The 21470-nt window shown below is 40.3% G+C and overlaps 1 protein-coding gene across 1 annotated transcript in view; it reads right to left on the bottom strand.

Moving 5' to 3' along the window:
• Positions 1 to 1094: 1094 nt before the first annotated feature.
• LOC124291293 (WASH complex subunit 2-like) overlaps positions 1095 to 21470 on the bottom strand; it is a 57878-nt gene continuing 37502 nt past the window's right edge. Inside the window, exons 21-37 of the mRNA XM_046728268.1 lie at positions 17977 to 18100; positions 17309 to 17406; positions 16939 to 17035; positions 16155 to 16298; positions 15587 to 15709; positions 14967 to 15098; positions 14537 to 14611; positions 12127 to 12301; positions 11034 to 11218; positions 10222 to 10357; positions 9273 to 9316; positions 7821 to 7880; positions 5798 to 5923; positions 4732 to 5323; positions 3917 to 4005; positions 3321 to 3510; positions 1095 to 2772 (exon numbers count right to left, since the gene is read on the bottom strand). Coding sequence (XP_046584224.1) covers positions 2639 to 2772; positions 3321 to 3510; positions 3917 to 4005; positions 4732 to 5323; positions 5798 to 5923; positions 7821 to 7880; positions 9273 to 9316; positions 10222 to 10357; positions 11034 to 11218; positions 12127 to 12301; positions 14537 to 14611; positions 14967 to 15098; positions 15587 to 15709; positions 16155 to 16298; positions 16939 to 17035; positions 17309 to 17406; positions 17977 to 18100 — 2524 coding nt within the window. The 3' untranslated portion in view covers positions 1095 to 2638. The remainder of the gene's footprint in view (positions 2773 to 3320; positions 3511 to 3916; positions 4006 to 4731; positions 5324 to 5797; positions 5924 to 7820; positions 7881 to 9272; positions 9317 to 10221; positions 10358 to 11033; positions 11219 to 12126; positions 12302 to 14536; positions 14612 to 14966; positions 15099 to 15586; positions 15710 to 16154; positions 16299 to 16938; positions 17036 to 17308; positions 17407 to 17976; positions 18101 to 21470) is intronic.

The raw sequence follows: 21470 nt of genomic DNA, 5'->3' as shown, positions 1-21470 counted from the left end.
AACAAATATACTTATAATATTATTTACACGCTTAAATTGAATGTTTGGCAATACTCTGGGTGTATATTGTCTTTAGCCCCGTTGTAGTTTCACATCATTTGACAATAAGCAGTGGTATAAATATAAATATATATTTCCAATGAGGCAGGTTCTAAACCGGGGGATGGAGGTATGTAGATGCCATGTAACTGTGGTCCCAACACAATAGGAAGTTTACTATTGAGGTTCTTATACACACAGGTGGAGGTATGTAGATGCAATGTAACTGGGGTCCCAACACAATAGGAAGTCTACTATTGAGGTTCTTATACACACAGGTGGAGGTATGTAGATGCAATGTAACTGGGGTCCCAACACAATAGGAAGTCTACTATTGAGGTTCTTATACACACAGGTGGTGGTATGTAGATGCAATGTAACTGGGGTCCCAACACAATAGGAAGTCTACTATTGAGGTTCTTATACACACAGGTGGTGGTATGTAGATGCAATGTAACTGGGGTCCCAACACAACAGGAAGTCTACTATTGAGGTTCTTATACACACAGGTGGTGGTATGTAGATGCAATGTAACTGGGGTCCCAACACAATAGGAAGTCTACTATTGAGTTTCTTATACACACAGGTGGTGGTATGTAGATGCAATGTAACTGGGGTCCCAACACAATAGGATGTGTAGGAATTCAGGTTCCTATTGTCGTGGTAGGCAGGTTCAATGTAGATGCAATTCCTGACAATAAGTGAAGCCAATTGATTCAAAACTGGTTTCCTAATGATGGTATACATACACATGATACCTGTAGCTGTGAAGTTTGTTGATGTGCTCCTGCAAGTGATGTTTGCAGCCAGTGATATACAGGTGCCACATAAGTGATATTACAATGTGAAGCCAATCGACAGTAGAATTATACCAGGCATCTCCTGTTACTGCTATGCTGTTCCCCTAGGAGCTGCAACACTGGTGGGTCAACTCAGGTGGATTTATTATCTCCATTTCAGTCCTGCTGTGTCTGTAACTGCCTCATCTAATGTAGGTGTATCCTTTATTTACCTGGATATCTCATAGTTGGTAGTTAACAAGTAATAACAATGGGTATCATATAAAGGCATTTATTGCACTCAATGTCTTTCACAGATCAGATATACAGTATTTTTTGTTCTGCCTTAATTATTTACTTGGGGCAGAGTCACCTTTGTTTTAATCATTCAAGACCAACAATATCTGTGCATATATTACAACTTCAACCAGTCTTGATGATAAATCTCAAATTCTGAACTGTATATTATTTATTTGCTTCTACACAATTTACTTATATTTATAACACCAATCTATACCATTTCACCCCCGAAACAATAGCACAGTTTGTCCATGCCAGCTTCATTGCCAGCATGTGTATTCACAAGGAACAAATTGATCAATAGCACCACATTTCAAAGACAATTATTCTTAATAAGTTTATCAAATTACAGTACTAAATGTAAAGAATAATACCAGACAAAAAATATTCTTCTATATGTCCTTAAAATCTTTCACAAAGCAACTTTGTCCTGCCAATACACTTCTTAAAGCTATCCCAGTACTCTGATCAGAGATATATCCTAGGTGGATGTACTTCCTGTATCGGTGAATACACTGACTGTTTCAGTGGATGTACTTCCTGTATCGGTGAATACACTGACTGTATCAGTGGATACACTTCCAGGATCATTAAATACACCTACTGTATCAGTGGATACACTTCCAGGATCATTAAATACACCTACTGTATCAGTGGATACACTTCTAGGATCAGTGAATACACCTTTTATATTGGTAGATGCACTTCCTGTATTAGTAGATACACCTACTGTATTAGTAGATACACCTACTTTATCAGTGGATACACGTCCTGTCCTGTTGTTTGGGCAACTCATCCATTCTGCACACCATACAATGTTCAACCAACGGATACTCAAACCATAACTTAACATTAGATTGTAAAAACAGCAACAAGAAAAACAGTCATCTGTAAATGACACCAATTTCTACCTGTTGGAATTTCAACCTTCATCCACACTGTCAATCTCACATGTGTGTCATGATAAAAACATAACAGTAACCAAATGTAAAAGGAATCTCGCAGTTCATTCAATCTCTAAATCAAGAAGGAAACAAAAACAAAAATCTTGTCAAATAACTCATAAATAGTACACACTTTGTAAGAAGTCTGAAACTCAATTTCTGTTGAGATGTGCAGATGAGGAAATCGGTTCAGGTCATCTGGACCTTCTGGGCATTATGTCATTTTCTGTTGACAATTGTCTGGTGCAATATTACTTCACTGTAGGGCATTTCAGAATGCAATATGGCCCTAAAGAACACTGATGAGGAATAGAGAAGTCACGTTTCCTATCAACATATATTACACATAAGCATTTCAACTAGTTTATCCCTTTTCAGAGGGAAGGGGGATGTTCTCATAACAAACATCTCTGTACATGACAAACATCTCTGTACATGTATTTGTAAAATATTGGTTAAGTATCTTCCTCCTGGAAGTTCATGTTAAACCTCAATAAAATCAACCTAATCTGTACACAGTAATCATACTATACAAAAGATAACATAATATAAACACTGTATCCTAAGTTAATGACATCACTTGCCTCCCCCAAGGGGATCGTCAAACATGTCATCATCATTAGCACTGGGCTTCGTTGTATCTTTTGTCTTTTTCTTGGGATCCTTCTTGGACTTGGTTGATGCTGGTGAGGTGTCTGCAAAGATGTCATCTGAAACGGAAGGGGATCAGTTTGTAAGGACTAGAACTGATATGTTACTGTGAACTGACAAGTAACTCATGACTGACAAGTAACTGAGTAAGGACGTGTTACGAAAGACTAATGGATTGTTGAGGATTGAGGACTAATGGGTTAATGAGGACTGATGGTTTATGAAGGATTGAAAACTGATTAGTTACTGAAGAGGAGTTAATTATTAGTTAAGACAGAGAACTAATCAAAACTGATGAATCAGAGCAAAAAAAATGTATGCTACTGTGGACTGAGGGGCAGTGGGGTAGCCTAGTGGTTAAAGCGTTGGCTCGTCACGCCAAAGACCTGGGCTCGATTCCCTATATGGGTACAATGTGTGAAGCTAATTTCTAGTGTCCCCTGCTGTGATGTTGCTGGAAACCATACTCACTCACTCACTGATTGATTACCCTGGAATGCTGGTACACTGTACCAAGTTCTGAGGGATTACTCTTCTCCTATGGGTTACTGAAGACAGATCAGTTTCTGAGAACTGATGGGTTACTGAGGTCTGATATTCTTCTCACCTATATCATCCTTGAAGATGCTCTTCTTCTCCGTTGTCTTCTTCTTCTTCTTGGGCTCCTTGGGCTTGGAGGCAGGAATGTCAGCAAAGATGTCTGTGTCATCCTTGAATAGGGCCTCGTCCTTTACACTAGCTTTTTTCGGCCTCTTCTTCTCTGCTGGTGCTGATGTGGCAAAGATGTCGTCTTCCTTCTATCATCAAACAAACACATTTTGTAAAACACTATGTACAACTACATTTATTTTAAATATAAGCCAACAGCACTTGTTCTCTGGAATAATCCACTTACAGTTCAATCTATTAACATGATCAAAACACAAAGGAGTAAAACCTAACATGTAGATACACATATAGAACCATTATAAGAGTCAGAAAAGGGACTTTACACTAAATCAGTAACTTTTCGATGGAATATCGGATACCAATGGACAGCACCTGGAATAAGCAGGTCTACCAACAAAAATAATTTTATACATGTATTTACATTATCATGTCCAAAACCATGTCACTGTGTCGACAATACTTATCAAGTAAATATTTGTCAGAGGTAACTAAACACAATGATTCTATTAAACATGTTGGCCAAGATCCACTCACCCCTGTGGCAGGCTTCTCGGTGGTTTTCTTGGACGCTGAGCTGTCTGCAAATATGTCATCACTGGGTTCGGGAGTAGGTTTCTTTGATTCTTGAATGAGACGATAAACCTCATGTCAAACATTGTCACATGAGTGAGGTTTAGAAAAGTTGCTTTAAGTTTAAAATTTTCAGTTTTGTCACATGTCAGTTTGGTAGGGTCCGCTAGAAGTGAGAGCTACGATCATTATCCTGTTGACAGATCAGTGATTAAGAAGCAGTTAGGCATTTAACACAACCACCAACATATCCACACGGTTTTTTTCAACGCTTTTCACAGCATGTATGTAACTCAGCAATATTTCGGGTAAAATATGCATCAAATGATGTAACAGTCTGAATAAAACAGTCTGGACCGATTGCTATCAAGTTGCAATCAATAGGTAATTGCTATTCCAATATTTAAGTTGGTTTTGATTAGGTATGACATAAAGTATTCACACTCTATTTGAAAAAGGGTAAAACTGACATCAACATTCATCAACAAAGTGAGCTAAATCCAGGTTTGTGTGGACCTATTCTAACCCTCAAAATCCCCACAAGGTTCCTCTAAGGGCAAACTGACATTCAAAGTGACCCAGGTTTGGCTCAAGAACTTGCCCTTGTTTAAATGACAAAAACAAGATGGCACTGAGCCGATCCTGAGGCTAACATTTACATTTCTGAAAATGATCCAAGAGTGTATAAGCCTGTTAAGAACAGTTATAAACTTCCTGGATGTGCACTCCACATAGATCAGTGACAGTCACAACACGAAACATCTGTTACAAATACCTACCTTTTTTCTTGTTAATACTGGCATCAGCAAAGATGTCATCATCATCCACAACCTTGGCTTTCTTCTCTTCCTTCTTGCTATCTGTCTTGGATTCTTTTTCTGCTGACTTCACCGGCTTAGATTTTGACGGGAACAAGTCCTCGTCACTACCCGCTGGTGTCACCTTCTTGCCCTGCCCACTAGCTGATGAAGACTTAGAGGAAAACAGATCGTCATCAGCTACAGGGGTTTTCTTCTCACTTTTCCCTGATGACTCAAAGAGTCCATCTACAGAGTCTGATGGCTTTCCCTTGCCACTCTTTGTAAATAGTCCATCACTAAACAAATCATCTTTACCAGGCTTGTCCTCAGTTAACACAGGAGCTGATTTAGAGGATTCTCCAAGAATGTCATCATTTCCAAACAAATCTGATCTCGGCTCAGTTTTTGGTGGGCTGGAATCTTTGCCATCGGTTTGAGCAATGGGGTGGGGTTCTGTTGGGGATGTTGGTGACATGGTTGGGGAGAAGTCATCAAACACACCTGAAAGGGCGGCGGAGTGACGAGCCTTCCGACTCTGGGGCCTTCGCCGGCTGATTATCCTCACTCGGTCCTGAACAAGAGGTTTGATCTTATGACAATCTGTCTCATCTTGCAAGAAAATACATATATCTACTTAAAAACCTGACCATTCATCAAATTTTAACTTTCTTAGCAATTTATTTACCCTAAACCTAAACAACATAAACAGGAATTGGTTATTTAACAACATCAAAACAGGGAAAATCTCAATATATCATAACACTTAATATCAATGTCAACAACATGACCAAACACATTATATCAGAATGGCAAACCATCAGTTTGGCTACATGCTAAGAATTATTTGATTCTTGTTTTTAGACACAGACAGCAATGATTACCTTAAACAGCTGTCTGTACATAATCAAGTGTCTCTACACACACAAGCGATGGATACTCTGAACACTGCACCATGCCAAGTAGAGTCTGACCACCTGATCTCATTCAGTAGCCTCCTGTCAACTGAAATTTGGGGACCTGTTCTAAACCCCAGATGTTGTATTACCTTGGAAGTGCTAGATAGGACTTTGGTCTCTGGTGGTTCACTGAAGCCCACAGCTGGCTGACTCTCTGCTGCCCGAGGCGGCGCTGCCCCAGGAAGTAATGCAGCAGGGTTGATGCCAAGACCTCCCTGCCATACCAAACACATATATTGTCTCTTATAGACATTCATGGCACAAATTCATGCATACACTGGCTCATATATATATACACCAAGCTTATCATTAATGCATTAAATATCCATCATCTTATTAGTTCATTCCACAGTCATCATTTCAATAACATATCCCACATTCAATATCTCATTAATGCATTTCATATTCATCATCTCAATAATACATCCCACATTCAAGATGTCATTAATATAATTATATCCCACATTCATTATTTCATTATTACGTCACACATTCATGATTTCATTCAAACATCCCACATTCATCATTCGATTAATACATTCCACATTCATCATTTGATTAATACATTCCACATTCACCATTCGATTAATACATCCCACATTCACCATTCGATTAATACATTCCACATTCATCATTCGATTAATACATTCCACATTCACCATTCGATTAATACATCCCACATTCACCATTCGATTAATACATTCCACATTCACCATTCGATTAATACATCCCACATTCACCATTCGATTAATACATCCCACATTCACCATTCGATTAATACATCCCACATTCATCATTCGATTAATACATTCCACATTCATCATTCGATTAATAGATTCCACATTCATCATTCGATTAATACATTCCACATTCATCATTCGATTAATACATCCCACATTCACCATTCGATTAATACATCCCACATTCACCATTCCATTAATACATTCCACATTCATCATTCGATTAATACATCCCACATTCACCATTCGATTAATACATTCCACATTCACCATTCGATTAATACATCCCACATTCACCATTCGATTAATACATCCCACATTCACCATTCGATTAATACATCCCACATTCACCATTCGATTAATACACCCCACATTCACCATTCGATTAATACATCCCACATTCACCATTCGATTAATACATCCCACATTCATCGTTCGATTAATACATTCCACATTCACCATTCGATTAATACATCCCACATTCACCATTCGATTAATACATCCCACATTCACCATTCGATTAATACATTCCACAATCACCATTCCATTAATACATCCCCCATTCACCATTCGATTAATACATCCCACATTCATCATTCGATTAATACATCCCACATTCACCATTCGATTAATACATTCCACATTCACCATTCGATTAATACATCCCACATTCACCATTCGATTAATACATTCCACATTCATCATTCGATTAATACATCCCACATTCACCATTCCATTAATACATCCCACATTCACCATTCCATTAATACATCCCACATTCACCATTCGATTAATACATCCCACATTCATCATTCGATTAATACATCCCACATTCATCATTCGATTAATACATTCTACATTCATCATCTCATCCATACATCACACAGAAACGTTTTTTTAGGTAAAATGCCCCTAAAAGAGAAGTAGCAGAGGGCAACCTAACTATTGAATATGTGAACACTTTAAATACTGGCCGATACTTACAAGCAAGACACAATCCTGATCAAGTCAGAATCATAACAAATTATATACCACCACATTTTAAACGGAGAAGCAGTGAGAGCAATCACAATTTGTCTGTTTTGGATTGCAAGATTTACAATATTTGACTCCTTTGAAAATGTGTCTGATTTTAATCGTTTCTAGGCATAAATTATGGACACTGTGTTATGTTTAATTTGTGTGTCTAGTTATGTTTTAAGTGTATACATGTACCACTGTGTGTCTAGTTATATTTTAAGCGTGTACATGTCCCACTGTGTGGTTGCTCTGCAAGGCTCCTTTGACAGGCCTGGCATAGAGTGTGCTGTATCATATATCAAAGAGAAGTAGAACAACTCAAACTAAGCTACAACATCAAAAGCACACCTACCTTAAGTTTCCCAATTTTTCCAGGAAGTTTTTTGACAGGAGCTGAACTAGAGGCTGCAGGCTACAGACAGATGGACAAACGTGATACCAGAGACAAAGCAAGGCTACCAAGCAACCAACAGTTTCAGCAAGACAATAGACTAGCAGAGAACCATAACCAAATGCCACTACACAGCTAATTTACTGCAATCTCTGACATAGACAAAGCTGCCAATTCCATCCACTAAATCTCCAGGGATAGTATTTAGCTAAACCTAAAGTAAGCCCTGAATTCATGGCTCACAATGTCTATTATTATCTATCAATGATTTCTATATACAAATTTGACTGGATCTGCTAAGAACTATGTCTTATGCACCATTCTGAATGATATTTGCAAACAGCCTCAATATTGGATGGCGATGTCAACAACATGGGAGCCAGTCCTATAGATTATGAACAAATGTGCATGACATTCAATGCTGACAATACTAACTCACACATGATAGAAAGCCCTCAAAATTCTTTTTGATAAGGGTTTCTTGTGAGTTAAAATGGGCAGTCGCTCCGATTGTTTGGTAATAAGAGTTACCTCCCTTTCCCCTTCCCTTCTGACAATATTTTTGTGGTTGGTAAAATCACAAGGTGGAAGCGCTGTCCACGCGAAATGTAGAGTTGCCCCAAAAGCAGCTCCATTTCCTCGCTGGACAGTGAAAAACGAACATGTGGCGCGAGAGTAATGGTAAGTTTTCCCTCGCAGTTTCATTATTTTGCAAGTATATCAGGTTTTGCCAACTCCACATTTTGCGTGGACAGCTCTTCCACCCTTTGAAAATGCTCATGAAAATCAAGTCAAGTAATTTAAGATTGCCAGAACTACAGAAATGCATCAAGGGGTTAGTGTAGGTGCACCAAAATGTATCACATGGAGATAAAGTGGATGGTGCTTATTCCAGGTCTAGAAAATAGTGCCAGGAAACTTATAGTTTGGAATCACTTCTAATCCTCTGTAAACAATGAACATTTGAAAATATCTGCATAAGTTTTTATAATAAATCTTGTCATTCAATCTTGAAGCTTCAAGTTACTAGCATGGGATAGTCTAAATGAATTAATTTGAATGTGGTAATATATCCCATGTAAAATGTGATAAAGAATCCTGGATTTCACTGACTAGATACATAACACATGCACTTCAAACATTAATTCCTCTCAAATAATGTACACATCACACCACTGTACATGCAAAACATGCCTCCTGCTAAACCTAAAATAACTTTCTTATTTTCAAATTTCAACAAACTATTTAAATCAAAGCCTTCAGTAAAACACAGTCAGTAAGTCTTCCTACAGGTAGTACAGTGTTGACTCCAGTCTAAAAGCATGGTCAGCTGTCTAAATACTTTCTACCAAGAAGCAACAGACTACAACCAAAACAAAGTCAACAGAAGCAAACAACATGACTAAAGCTAACCTGGTCCAAGTCAGGAAGGTCTGGGGGCAGGGGCACTTCAGTATCTGGAAGGAAGGGAGATAACTCACTTGGATTACTGAATTAAATAGTGCATGATAAGTTGGATGTCAACTTTTAGACATAACTTTGAATTATTGAAGCAAACACTATTATTAACTTACAAATTAATTAACTGTGAAATAGCAACATTAAAAGTATTATTTAAAAAAGAGAAGATGTATGTTCTGTTTATTACTGGTTCCACTTAGTAGTAATTATATACTACCCATCAAAAGTTTAGACTCACTAGTGTAAATGTAGCCACTTACTTGTCCACTGTTCTAAACTAGCTTTTTGCAAAATATTCCATACTGTTTAAAGGTACTGTTTAGTTATGAACTGGTGTATTGTAAAACATATTCGTAACATTGAAAAGATTATTGTCATGAGTTCAGTAAATGATTAAAATCTGTGAAAATTGGCGAATTCTTAACAAAACTTTACACCAAAACGAATCTGTTCACATGCACGACATTTGCTCATGCCTTTCGCAATTTGAAGCATCATCCTTGTGCAATTCATCTGCATAAGGTTTTCAGTTGGTTCCCCCCAAGTTGGTGGAGAAATTCATCTTCGATGTAACCACATACATATACATAACATATAGTGAGTGCTTTCAGTGAGTCTAAACTTTTGATGGGTAGTATATGTACAAAAAGACAGGCTCTTCACTTACAAGTACTTAATAAAGGTTGATTTGAACTTAGAAATATCTAAGCATTGAATATTATCATTAAGCGGATTACTGTCTTACATAAATATATATGTACAAACACAAATGTATGTAAAAACAACAGTTTTCAACAAGCACTACTACGAGTGTAGATGGCCAATGTTTCAAACCATATGATATTCAGGTATAAGAAGTTTCCAGTTTCTCTAGAACTTCACCCGGACATTGTCCTCTCACCATCAGACATCTGCCTGTTGTGCATCTTCTTCAGACCAGGCAAACCTCCTGGGTCCATCCCACCAAACATAGATACTGAACCAGCCAACTTTGGACGGGTGGGCTTCGGGCTTCCTGGAAACAGTTTTACAACAATCTCATATTACACATAAAAAACAGAAACAATCAGTGGAAATCAGAACATGGCAAACAGCACTCTGACTAAACTGGCATCGCTTTAACACTGTTGTATATTGGCTCACAGCTATTGGTAGACACTGTAGTAAGTCTGCCATACCGAGATTTATTACCTAAGATGGCAAACATATCGGGTTCATATTTTCATTCGATGCCCTAGGGCAAAATATCACTTTGTCATGGTGACGTGACGTCATGAACAATACTATGATGTCACGTTTCTTCTGTGACGTTGCGTTCTACCAACCTATGTTTGAACCTATGTCTACCAACCTATGTTTGAAAGTAGATTCAGATTTATTTGACGACTTTGGTAATAAACAGAATATTATTTTCGTGTCCATATCATACTATGTTTACAACACTCTTGCCTAAATATCGGTATATCCCTCGCTCTCGCTCAGGAAATACCAACATTTAGGCACTCGTGTCGTAAACATAGTATGACATGGGCACTCATACAATATCCCCTATATATTTCTGATAACACCTCCCTTATTGAGACAATGAAAGCCAATGAATGAACATACATTTCTCAAAATTGGTGTTGATATCTGTTTTATGCTTTTCTAGGTTTGCTTTTTGTCATTTCGTTCAAAACTATGACAAACAAAGCAGCTAGAGACCTGCTGTACCTTGGAATCCTCATCTGCCTTGTCCTCATCCTGAGATGCTGGGGGTTTAGGTGCTGCAGCTGCTGGTTTAGGTGCTGCAGCTGCTGGTTTAGGTGTTGCAGCTGGTGGTTTAGGTTTGGGGGCAACCACAGTGAAGATATCAGCTGCCCCTTTTCCACCATCGTCATCACCAAACAGAGGGTCAGCTGAAACAGTGTTGGAGACACGGTGATGGTACAGGTAGGAACATTTGACATATTATATGATGTTCCAAAACAAATAAATGTCTCCAAATTGCACATCTAAACACAAATACTTGAAGGTTCATAGTTTGAATGTAACAAGGATCTAGTTTTGCAGCTGCAGTTGAAATGATATCTTATCTCAATACAAAATCCCAAGCACCCTCCATAAGATCATATGGTCTCCAAGCAGTGGTACAACTACCAACACAGATTATCAACATACCATGTATTGGACACACATTTAGGACCAGTGTGTAATTGAGTGCTTAATGCCTGGCAATATAGTTCCGAATCAACAAACACAAGAGGTTTCAAGTGTCAGGACTTCAACAGCTAACAAACCCATGCATTTTACAGTGATCAGGCTTTAGATACAGGATTACACAAGGTCCGCTTTAACACCCTTTACTCCCTTTACAAATCTTGATAACCAGGTCAGATGATTGTCCTTTTGAAATGTAACTACAGCATCAATAGACACATGTCAAGCAATCATAACTACAAATAGTATATCAGATGTTTGATAGGCATTTAGAAGTTGGTGGGTAATACTTGCCCCTTCATCAGGTGAATGACAGTCAATAGTTACAGATTTCAATCACTGCATACCCTTTACTGACTTCCATATGGTCATTCGCTCTATGTGAACATGTTGTACAAACATTATGTATACCCTATTTTAACTTAATTCTCTCGCTAATCTTTTGTAAAAACAACTCTGTGGCTTCCTGTACATACTATATATACCTCTGTAACTATTGACTGTCATTCACCTGATGAAGGGGCAAGTATTAGCCCAGAAACATCGTGTGTAAATAATAAAGAAGTTGCACATCCATATCAAGTGTGTTGTATTACACACAGTATACCTTTTTTCTTCTCCTCTGATTTCTTTTCTTCTTCCGCTGGTTTGTCTTCCTCCTCTTCCACAGGTTTCTTCTTCTTCTTGAGCAGAGCCGACGGGTCCATTCCTCCGAACATGGACACTGCCCCTGCTGGCTTCTTGGGCTTGACCACAGCTGGGGGTGCTGCCGGCTTGGCCTCCTGAGTTATTCAAACTTGAATCATGTTGCATGCAGAACTTGTAGTCAGATATCTAAGTATAATTCATCTTCTAGTCCACAAAACATTCAAGTGAATTTGATCAAAGTACTGGCACAGTTATCTGTGCAACGTCCTCGGGGGAAGACAAACAAATCACTTTCACTTTGAGAGATGTGATTGTTTTGTCACAATTCATTCAGGTACGAGGGTGTCGACACAAGCAGTCACATTTTGTGAGGCACTATATGCAGTTAGCTATAATAATGGTAACGCTATTTTTCAGGGCATTATCATTTGCAGAAGCCCTCAGTCTTTTCAACTGCCCTCCTTCGGCAGGCACTTAATGAAAGACCAGGGGCTTCTGCAAATGATAATAACCTGAAAATAGCGTTACCCTTATAATAGTCTGAGGATTTATTACCTTGTTTATGTTTCTTGAAGAAAAAATTATCCACAGTTTACCCAGCTGGCCAAATCTGGCACCCCACCTAACAAACATGTCCAGAGCCAGTCAACCTTTACCCTTTCCCTTAGAGTACAACCTGCAGTAACTTGTCCCTCCACCCCGACCTAAGAGGTCCATCCACAGTCTGTGTGTACCTCCACCTCACCTAATACGTCCATCTGCAGTCTGAGCACCCTGTCCCTCCACCCCTACCTAAGAGGTCCATCCACAGTCTGTGTGGACCTCCACCTCACCTAATACGTCCATCTGCAGTCTGAGCACCCTGTCCCTCCACCCCTACCTAAGAGGTCCGTCCATAGTCTGTGTGGACCTCCACCTCACCTAATACGTCCATCTGCAGTCTGAGCACCCTGTCCCTCCACCCCTACCTAAGAGGTTCATCCACAGTCTGTGTGGACCTCCACCTCACCTAATACGTCCATCTGCAGTCTGACCCCCCTATCCCTCCACCCCTACCTAAGAGGTCCATCCACAGTCTGTGTGGACCTCCACCTCACCTATCACGTCCATCTGCAGTCTGAGCACCTTGTCCCTCACCCGACCTAAGAGGTCCGTCCACAGTCTGTGTGGACCTCCACCTCACCTAATCACGTCCATCTGCAGTCTGAGCACCCTGTCCCTCCACCCCTACCTAAGAGGTCCATCCGTACAGTCTGTGTGGACCTCCACCTCACCTAATACGTCCATCTGCAGTCTGAGCACCTTGTCCCTCCACCCCGACCTAAGAGGTCCGTCCACAGTCTGTGTGGACCTCCACCTCACCTAATACGTCCATCTGCAGTCTGAGCACCCTGTCCCTCCACCCCTACCTAAGAGGTCCATCCACAGTCTGTGTGGACCTCCACCTCACCTAATACGTCCATCTGCAGTCTGAGCACCTTGTCCCTCCACCCCTACCTAAGAGGTTCATCCACAGTCTGTGTGGACCTCCACCTCACCTAATACGTCCATCTGCAGTCTGACCCCCCTATCCCTCCACCCCTACCTAAGAGGTCCATCCACAGTCTGTGTGGACCTCCACCTCACCTAATACGTCCATCTGCAGTCTGAGCACCTTGTCCCTCACCCCGACCTAAGAGGTCCGTCCACAGTCTATGTGGACCTCCACCTCACCTTATCGTCCATCTGCAGTCTGAGCACCCTGTCCCTCCACCCCTACCTAAGAGGTCCATCCACAGTTTGTGTGGACCTCCACCTCACCTAATACGTCCATCTGCAGTCTGAGCACCTTGTCCCTCCACCCCGACCTAAGAGGTCCGTCCACAGTCTGTGTACGTATTAAGTCCACCCTCACTTAATACGTCCATCTGCAGTCTGAGCACCCTGTCCCTCCACCCCTACCTAAGAGGTCCATCCACAGTCTGTGTGGACCTCCACCTCACCTAATACGTCCATCTGCAGTCTGAGCACCCTGTCCCTCCACCCCTACCTAAGAGGTCCATCCATAGTCTGTGTGGACCTCCACCTCACCTAATACGTCCATCTGCAGTCTGAGCACCTTGTCCCTCACCCCGACCTAAGAGGTCCGTCCACAGTCTGTGTACGTATTAGGTCCACCCTCACTTAATACGTCCATCTGCAGTCTGAGCACCTTGTCCCTCCACCCCTACCTAAGAGGTCCATCCACAGTCTGTGTACGTATTAAGTCCACCCTCACTTAATACGTCCATCTGCAGTCTGAGCACCCTGTCCCTCCACCCCTACTAAACAGATCTATGCAGAGCCTGAGCACATCATACTCTGTCCCTTCACCCTGGTGCACAACCTACCTCCTCCTCAGCTAATGGTCCAGCATCAGATGACTCGGTTGTGGTTGCCCCAGCAACTTCCACCTTCTCCTTTGGCTGAGAGGTAAATACAAGAGAGTTAGAGCAGGTTCCTGCCTTGTTTAATATACCATCTTTCATTTGTTGCATCCTGCTGGCTCATTATGTCAACCACTAATTTCATTAAACTAATGAAATTATACATATATCATTAAAAAAATCCCTTTTGACAATAATGTGACAAGATCCAGGAAAAAAAACATGGCCAATATGCAGGCCTCGCTGATGCTTGCATTTCAAATACCAAATTGTCCAACTCCCCATCGTTATTGGTGCTTAAGGTACCATTCCATCGACTGTGTGGCTGCTAAAAGATACCTAAACTGATGATTGGCCCTGAATTTTGGTCTTGCATCTTGTAATGTAACCATACCTTGTCTTTCTTTGTGTCAAACAAGCCATCATCATCGTCAAAGAGGTCTGTGGAGCTAGACTTGGTGGTGGCTCCACCAACCTTTACTGATGGCTTAGCAGTGGGGGCAGCTTTAGCTGGTTCTGATTTAGTCTGCAACAGATCACCCGAGCAGTTTTAAGATGCATTATTGTCCAGTTATTAAATCAATAATAGATATATTTTGTTAACCCTCTCTGCCTCATCCGGTGAAAAGATGGATTGTAGGATAAATGTGCCTACCTCGGTGTATTACTTTAAACAAATGTCAAAATTAAGCATGAAGAAACATACCGATCCAAAGCTTTCTTTCCAATGAACTTTTGTTTACTGTGTCTGCTCATTACTACTGGCAGAGCCTCCTATAGGTCCCTCACAGAACTGATCCAATTTAGTGCCTGCTCACCAAGCCTCCTATAGGTCCCTCACAGAACTGATCCAACTTAGAGCCTGCCCACCGATACTCACCAAGCCTCCTATAGGTCCCTTACTGAACTGATGCAACTTAGTGCCTGCTCACCGAAAATCTCTGATACTTGCTGAGCCACCAAGAGGGCCCTTACTGAACTGATGCCACTTAGGGCCTGCTTGTGGATACTCACCGAGCCTCCCAAAGGTCCCTGTTTACTGAAGAGGTCCACACCTGGTGCCTCCTCACTGGCCCCACCAAACAGGACATCCTCGTCCTCAAACAGGCTCTTGCCAGCGGCCTTGGGCTTGCTCTGCTACAAATACAACATTAACAATTTTCTTAGCACTTCAACAAAACAGTATTCAATATATCAACTCAAACACTTTAGCCAACTGTGTGTTGTCCATAGAGGTGTCAAGGGAAAAGCAAGACATCCTCACTCAGTTCACAGACATCTGTGTATTCATTGTAAGTGTGGTTTTAGCAGTATCTAAGGCAAACAGTGGCAGATGACATCAATTTTAATCTTCACAAGGTTCACACAATGGGACTCAGATCTCCAGCACACTAGCCAAATATTGAATATTTTAAGTCAAATCATAAAGTGTGCATTTCTTCATCCAATAAATACCTAACAGCACGAGTGCAAGGGAGTAAATACACACTGAATCTCCAAAGAGTGAGTGAGTGAGTTTATCAGTAGCCCTGTACTAAACCCTTCTTTATTCCTTGCACAAAGTCAGAAGAAACTCTGGTACCTCCTTCTTGGCAGTGCTGGGTGCTGGTTTAGGTTTTGGTGCCGCACCAAACAAATCTGCATCGTCTCCATCCTCATCAAACAACGACAGTGTGGATTTGCGGGGTGGGGGTTTCACCTCTGGCTTCTCCTCCTCTAGGGCAGCCTAGTACAAGAGCACAAACATTCACTTCTGCACTTCACAGAAGACAAACATTTCACTTCTACACTTCACAGTGGACAAACACTTCTCTTCTACACTTCACAGTGGACAAACATTTCACTTCTACACGTCACAGTGGACAAACATTTTACTTTTACACATCACAGTGGACAAACATTTTACTTTTACACTTCACAGTGGACAAACGTTTTACTTTTACACATCACAGTGGACAAACATTTCACTTTTACACGTCACAGTGGACAAACATTTCACTTTTACACTTCACAGTGGACAAACGTTTCACTTTTACACATCACAGTGGACAAACATTTCACTTTTACACTTCACAGTGGACAAACACTTCACTTCTACATGTCACAGTGGACAAACACTTCACTTCTACACTTCGCAGTGGACAAACACTTCACTTCTAAATTCCACCGGAACTCAAACAAATACTTTTCTAGGATAAAGACAGATTTTTAACAAGAAAGTTCAAATATCACTGTACATTGCTACAATTGTACAATTCAAGGCACGCGATCTTCATGTTCATGGCCTATTAATTCAGAAAAAATTCAATGACTTATCAAGGTCAAGGTCTTACATATCTTATGTGCACCCTGAACAATGTTATCACCTTGGGAGGTTCCTCTGCTGGGGCTTCTGTCTTCTTCTTCAGAATGTCGGCACCCCCAAACAGAGCAACTCCACCAACAGGCTTCTTCTTGCCTCCACTGAAAGGTATTCCATCATATCAAGTCCAAGATGTGCATCTCATACATAACAGACATATGCCATTACTATTTCTACTACTTATATCCAATGTTGGACACAGGCAACATGTGCATCTCACAGACAAACAAGAGGGTATGATTGCTTCTAATATTGACTCAATGTGTGACATGGGCAACCTTGATGGGAGGCCAATTACACATTTAAGGACAATTAAGGTAGACGCAAAAGAAGCATTACTTTCTGTGTTTCACAAGAAGAACTACACCACTCACGTGTCTTTGGGCTTTGACTTGAACGAGAACATATCTTCCTCTTCATCTAAATCATCATCAAACAGACTGCTACTTCTTGGCTTGGTTTTGTCTCCCTTCTGTAACAAATCATATTGCAAAGTTTTGGTTTAACCTAGATGATAGTTCAGATAAAACCACAAATACCAAGCTAATATATAAACTCCAGATACAACTTAATTCCAAAAACGTCAAGAGAGAACAATAAGACGTCTTGATGCATAAGTGCATACTTTGTGTGACCTAGTTGTTGTATGTTAGACACATACCGGGTATTACCACTATACTTACCAGTAATTACTGTTTTTTCAGGCCAGAAAATTTGCTAGGACCTGGAATTTGCATCACTGAGGATCCCAATGTCCAATGTACATACTGTTAAAATTATGCTGATTGCAACATAGCTGATTACACTATTATTATTTAGTCAAATATTTCAGAAAGTAAGTCATCGTATCCTTAAAAATGTGAAACTGAAAGGACCTACATATAAAACCTTTTCTTGTCATCAGGTTGCAAAAGTACAGAGAGTCGATAGTGATTATTATAGTAGGTTTACATAAGAAATTCTTGCTGTTTTCCTAAATTACATGTTCTTATATTTTTCACTAATGTGAAAATATATTAAACAAACTCCAACAACATGTTACCTTATCATGTGCAGGTTTGGCTGAAGGCTTGCTTGCTGCACCAAACAGAGCGTCTGGTTTCTCATCATCATCCAGGAAGAGACCTGATGCAGTGGCAGCTGTCTTTGGCTTGCTGGCTTTACTGCTGCAACAGAAGCATTTTGGTCAGAGTTTACCAAGATTTTGGTGCTGTATTCAACACTTTTTGGATTGTTGGTACTGCTGGATGAATAGACAGTCTAGTTGCCATGGTTATGGTGCTGTATTCAACACTTTTTGGTTTGTTGGCTCTACTGTTGGATGAAGAGAAATTATGGTTGCCATGGTAATGGTGCGAATATAAGTAATAAAACACCATACACATATTCAACATTCTTTGACTTGCTATCTCTAAATCTGTAAGGATACACTTGTACCCATGGTAATAGTGCCCTAATACCTAGTTTAACACCTTTCCGATAAACATCATTCTACATTTCTGCAAAAGGAAAATACACTACTTCAGTCAAATGTATTTCCCATGTGTGCCAACAGACAATATTGTTTCTGTAAGTGGCAATAGTAAACAGACACAGCACTTGAAACAATGAATGTTGTAACTATAAATGTCTGTGTTGGAATGCCGATAGCTGAGAGAAGTACATAAAGATGCACTGATAACCATGATGCTTCAGAGATGCACCCTAAGTCACAGTCTACTCAGTCACTGTAGTGTGTTCTTTAACCAAAATGATGTCTCCATTTGATGGAAGCTGTCAACATTCTTCTTGAATTTTATTAAGGCTCTCACTGACTATACGCTACACTTACAGAATACCAGATACCTACCAGCCATATTGTTAAGTGTGGACGTAAACAGTTGGTTGATTGGTTAACCCTTGGTTGTTTAGCCTAACCCTAACCAAAAAGTAAGCTCGCGTGCTTTCAAAGATGGCGGAAGGTATCCGGTATTCTGTAATCTTACCCTCTCACTGACTATACTACTGTACATGTTGTACAGTTGGTTGATTGGTTGGTTGGTTGTTTAACGCCACGCTCAGCAATATCCCAGCTATATGGCGGTGGTCTGTGAATAATCGAGGCTGGACCAGACAATCCAGTGATTAACAGCAAATGCATCGATCAACTCAATTGGAATACGAGGAAAAGTGTCAACCAAGTCAGCAAGCCTGACCACCATATCCCGTAAATCGCCACTTACGACAAGCATGGGTTGCTGAAGACCAAATCTAAGCCCAGATCTTCACGGGTACACTGTACAGACATTAAACTCATATTTAGCTCATATTCTGTGACACTTGCAGATGTGCTTCTAACAGAGAGCTGGGGCTGATAATATCTTCAGAATTAATTCTCCAGTGTCTAGCAGGTGGTGGGGCATGGTACGTGTGCCTGATGAAAACAGTACACCCTCCGCACAACCTGGCTGGTTCAGCTGCCCTCGACCATGTACACATGTCCATTTACATAGTGATGATATCATTTCAGCTTCATTACATATATACCATGAAACTCATTAGTGTGGACCCTGGTAGTCAGCTTCCAGATGTTGGAATGTATACAGATACTTGGACAGTATTCCACACTCATGATTCGTTAACTAGGACATTAGTTAATCCAGACCACTCAATACAGCAGCATCTGGATTCAGACATTTTCACTGTAGAGTGATCAACAGGTTACATATTCTGAGGGGCATGGTCAAGCATGTGTATTTTTACATATGTTTATTGATCTGATAAAACATCCATTTACAGTAGAATACTACAGAGACATACAGCTGGTTAACTAAGACTGTGTATTGGCAAGTATATTGTGGTATACCAGTATACCGGTAATAACGTGCAGCCCTATAGTTAACACATGTAATGTGTTCTATCATAACAAGTCCGTATCATATACTAGACACAGGGTATGTGTATGTCCATTTGGTGGCTCTCGGTTCCTAGGCAACCCATATATGTGCACGCATCAAAGTTAGGTAATTTGGTTTACATGGCTGGGGAGAAAGCCTTAGTTCATAGTTTGCATTACTAAGCGCATCATGTCCATAGCCAACATGCTACAGTGAGTGAGCGAGTTTAGTTTTACGCCGCACTCAGCAATATTCTAGCTATATGGTGGCGGTCTGTAAATAATCGAGTCTGGACCAGACAATCCAGTGATCAAAAGCATGAGCATCAATCTGCACAATCGGGAACCGATGACATGTGTCAACCAAGTCAGTGAGCCTGACCACCCGATCGCCTCTTACGACAAGCATGGGTTACTGAAGATCAATATTCCAACCCGGACCAACATGCTACACAGTAGCATCCTACCCTGTAGGTGATATGGATTCAATGCTGTCTGTTAATAAGTGTTGAATTATATAATACCCACATAATAACATCTATATATTTGTCAGTGATTTAAACAGTGATGGACACTGGTTGTACATGTATGTTAAACCTATATTCTACATACTTAAGTAGATATTATTCAGCATGATTGAGTTGACACCTGACATCGGTAAATATAACCACCATGATCAAGAGGGCTCCTGCTTAAGATAAAAGTGATACAGATGTTTACAAGTTAAAAGTGATGATCCTTAAAAGTTTTTTCTTCTAATATACCATAAAAACATTCAAGATGGTAATAAAAACAAAAATCTTTGATCTGTATTTCTACAACTAACAAGCTGAAAGTTCATACAGTGACCTTCACATTAAAACGACAGCTTCCTGCAGCGGGCTTCAAGAGGTAAGTATATGTGTTCCCTCTTTAATTGAGGATTTCCTGTCAAACAGCAAATCTTATCAAGTTCAAACTGTTCCTTGCTCTCTGGAACACGAATATAGTCAGGACTTGTGTAGCTGCTGCTGCTCCAACGTATCTTATCTGTATATTAACTGGAGCTGGCTGTGTAGGGAACTCCTGTCTTCAGCACTTGGCTACAGAAGCATGATCTTAGCACTGAAACTTTGTAATTACAGGAGGTACCACATGATCAGCTGATTAGCTTGAATGTGAAACATAGCAGACAGATATAGATACACTCATATCAGTGTTGAGATGATACATATCCATATATCACAGCATCAGGGTCATCATTATATCCTTATAACACAAAACCAGGGTGATGATATACATTGTTATTTCACAAAATCTGGGTGATGATATATATCCTTATATCACTTCAACAGCAGATGATATATACCCTGACATCACTGCAGCAAGGTGATGATATATACCCTGACATCACTGCAGCAAGGTGATGATATATACCCTGACATCACTGCAGCAAGGTGATGATATATACCCTGACATCACTGCACAAAGGTGATGATATATACACTGACAAGATTCACTGCATCAAGGTGATGATATATCCATATGTCACAGAGTCAGTGTGTCATATACATACTCATATGAAATGGTATCACTGTAGACCTGAAGTTTTACATTATTTCAGAACAGGGTGATGATATATATCCATATATCACATCAGAGTGATGCTTTATATCCTCATG

Source organism: Haliotis rubra, unplaced genomic scaffold (genome assembly GCF_003918875.1).
Source record: "Haliotis rubra isolate DU_JTF1 unplaced genomic scaffold, ASM391887v1 Scf49, whole genome shotgun sequence".
NCBI classification, from domain to species: Eukaryota; Metazoa; Mollusca; class Gastropoda; order Lepetellida; family Haliotidae; genus Haliotis; species Haliotis rubra.
The sequence above is the reverse complement of the archived record's forward strand: the minus strand, read 5'-3'. Positions and strand labels throughout refer to the sequence as shown.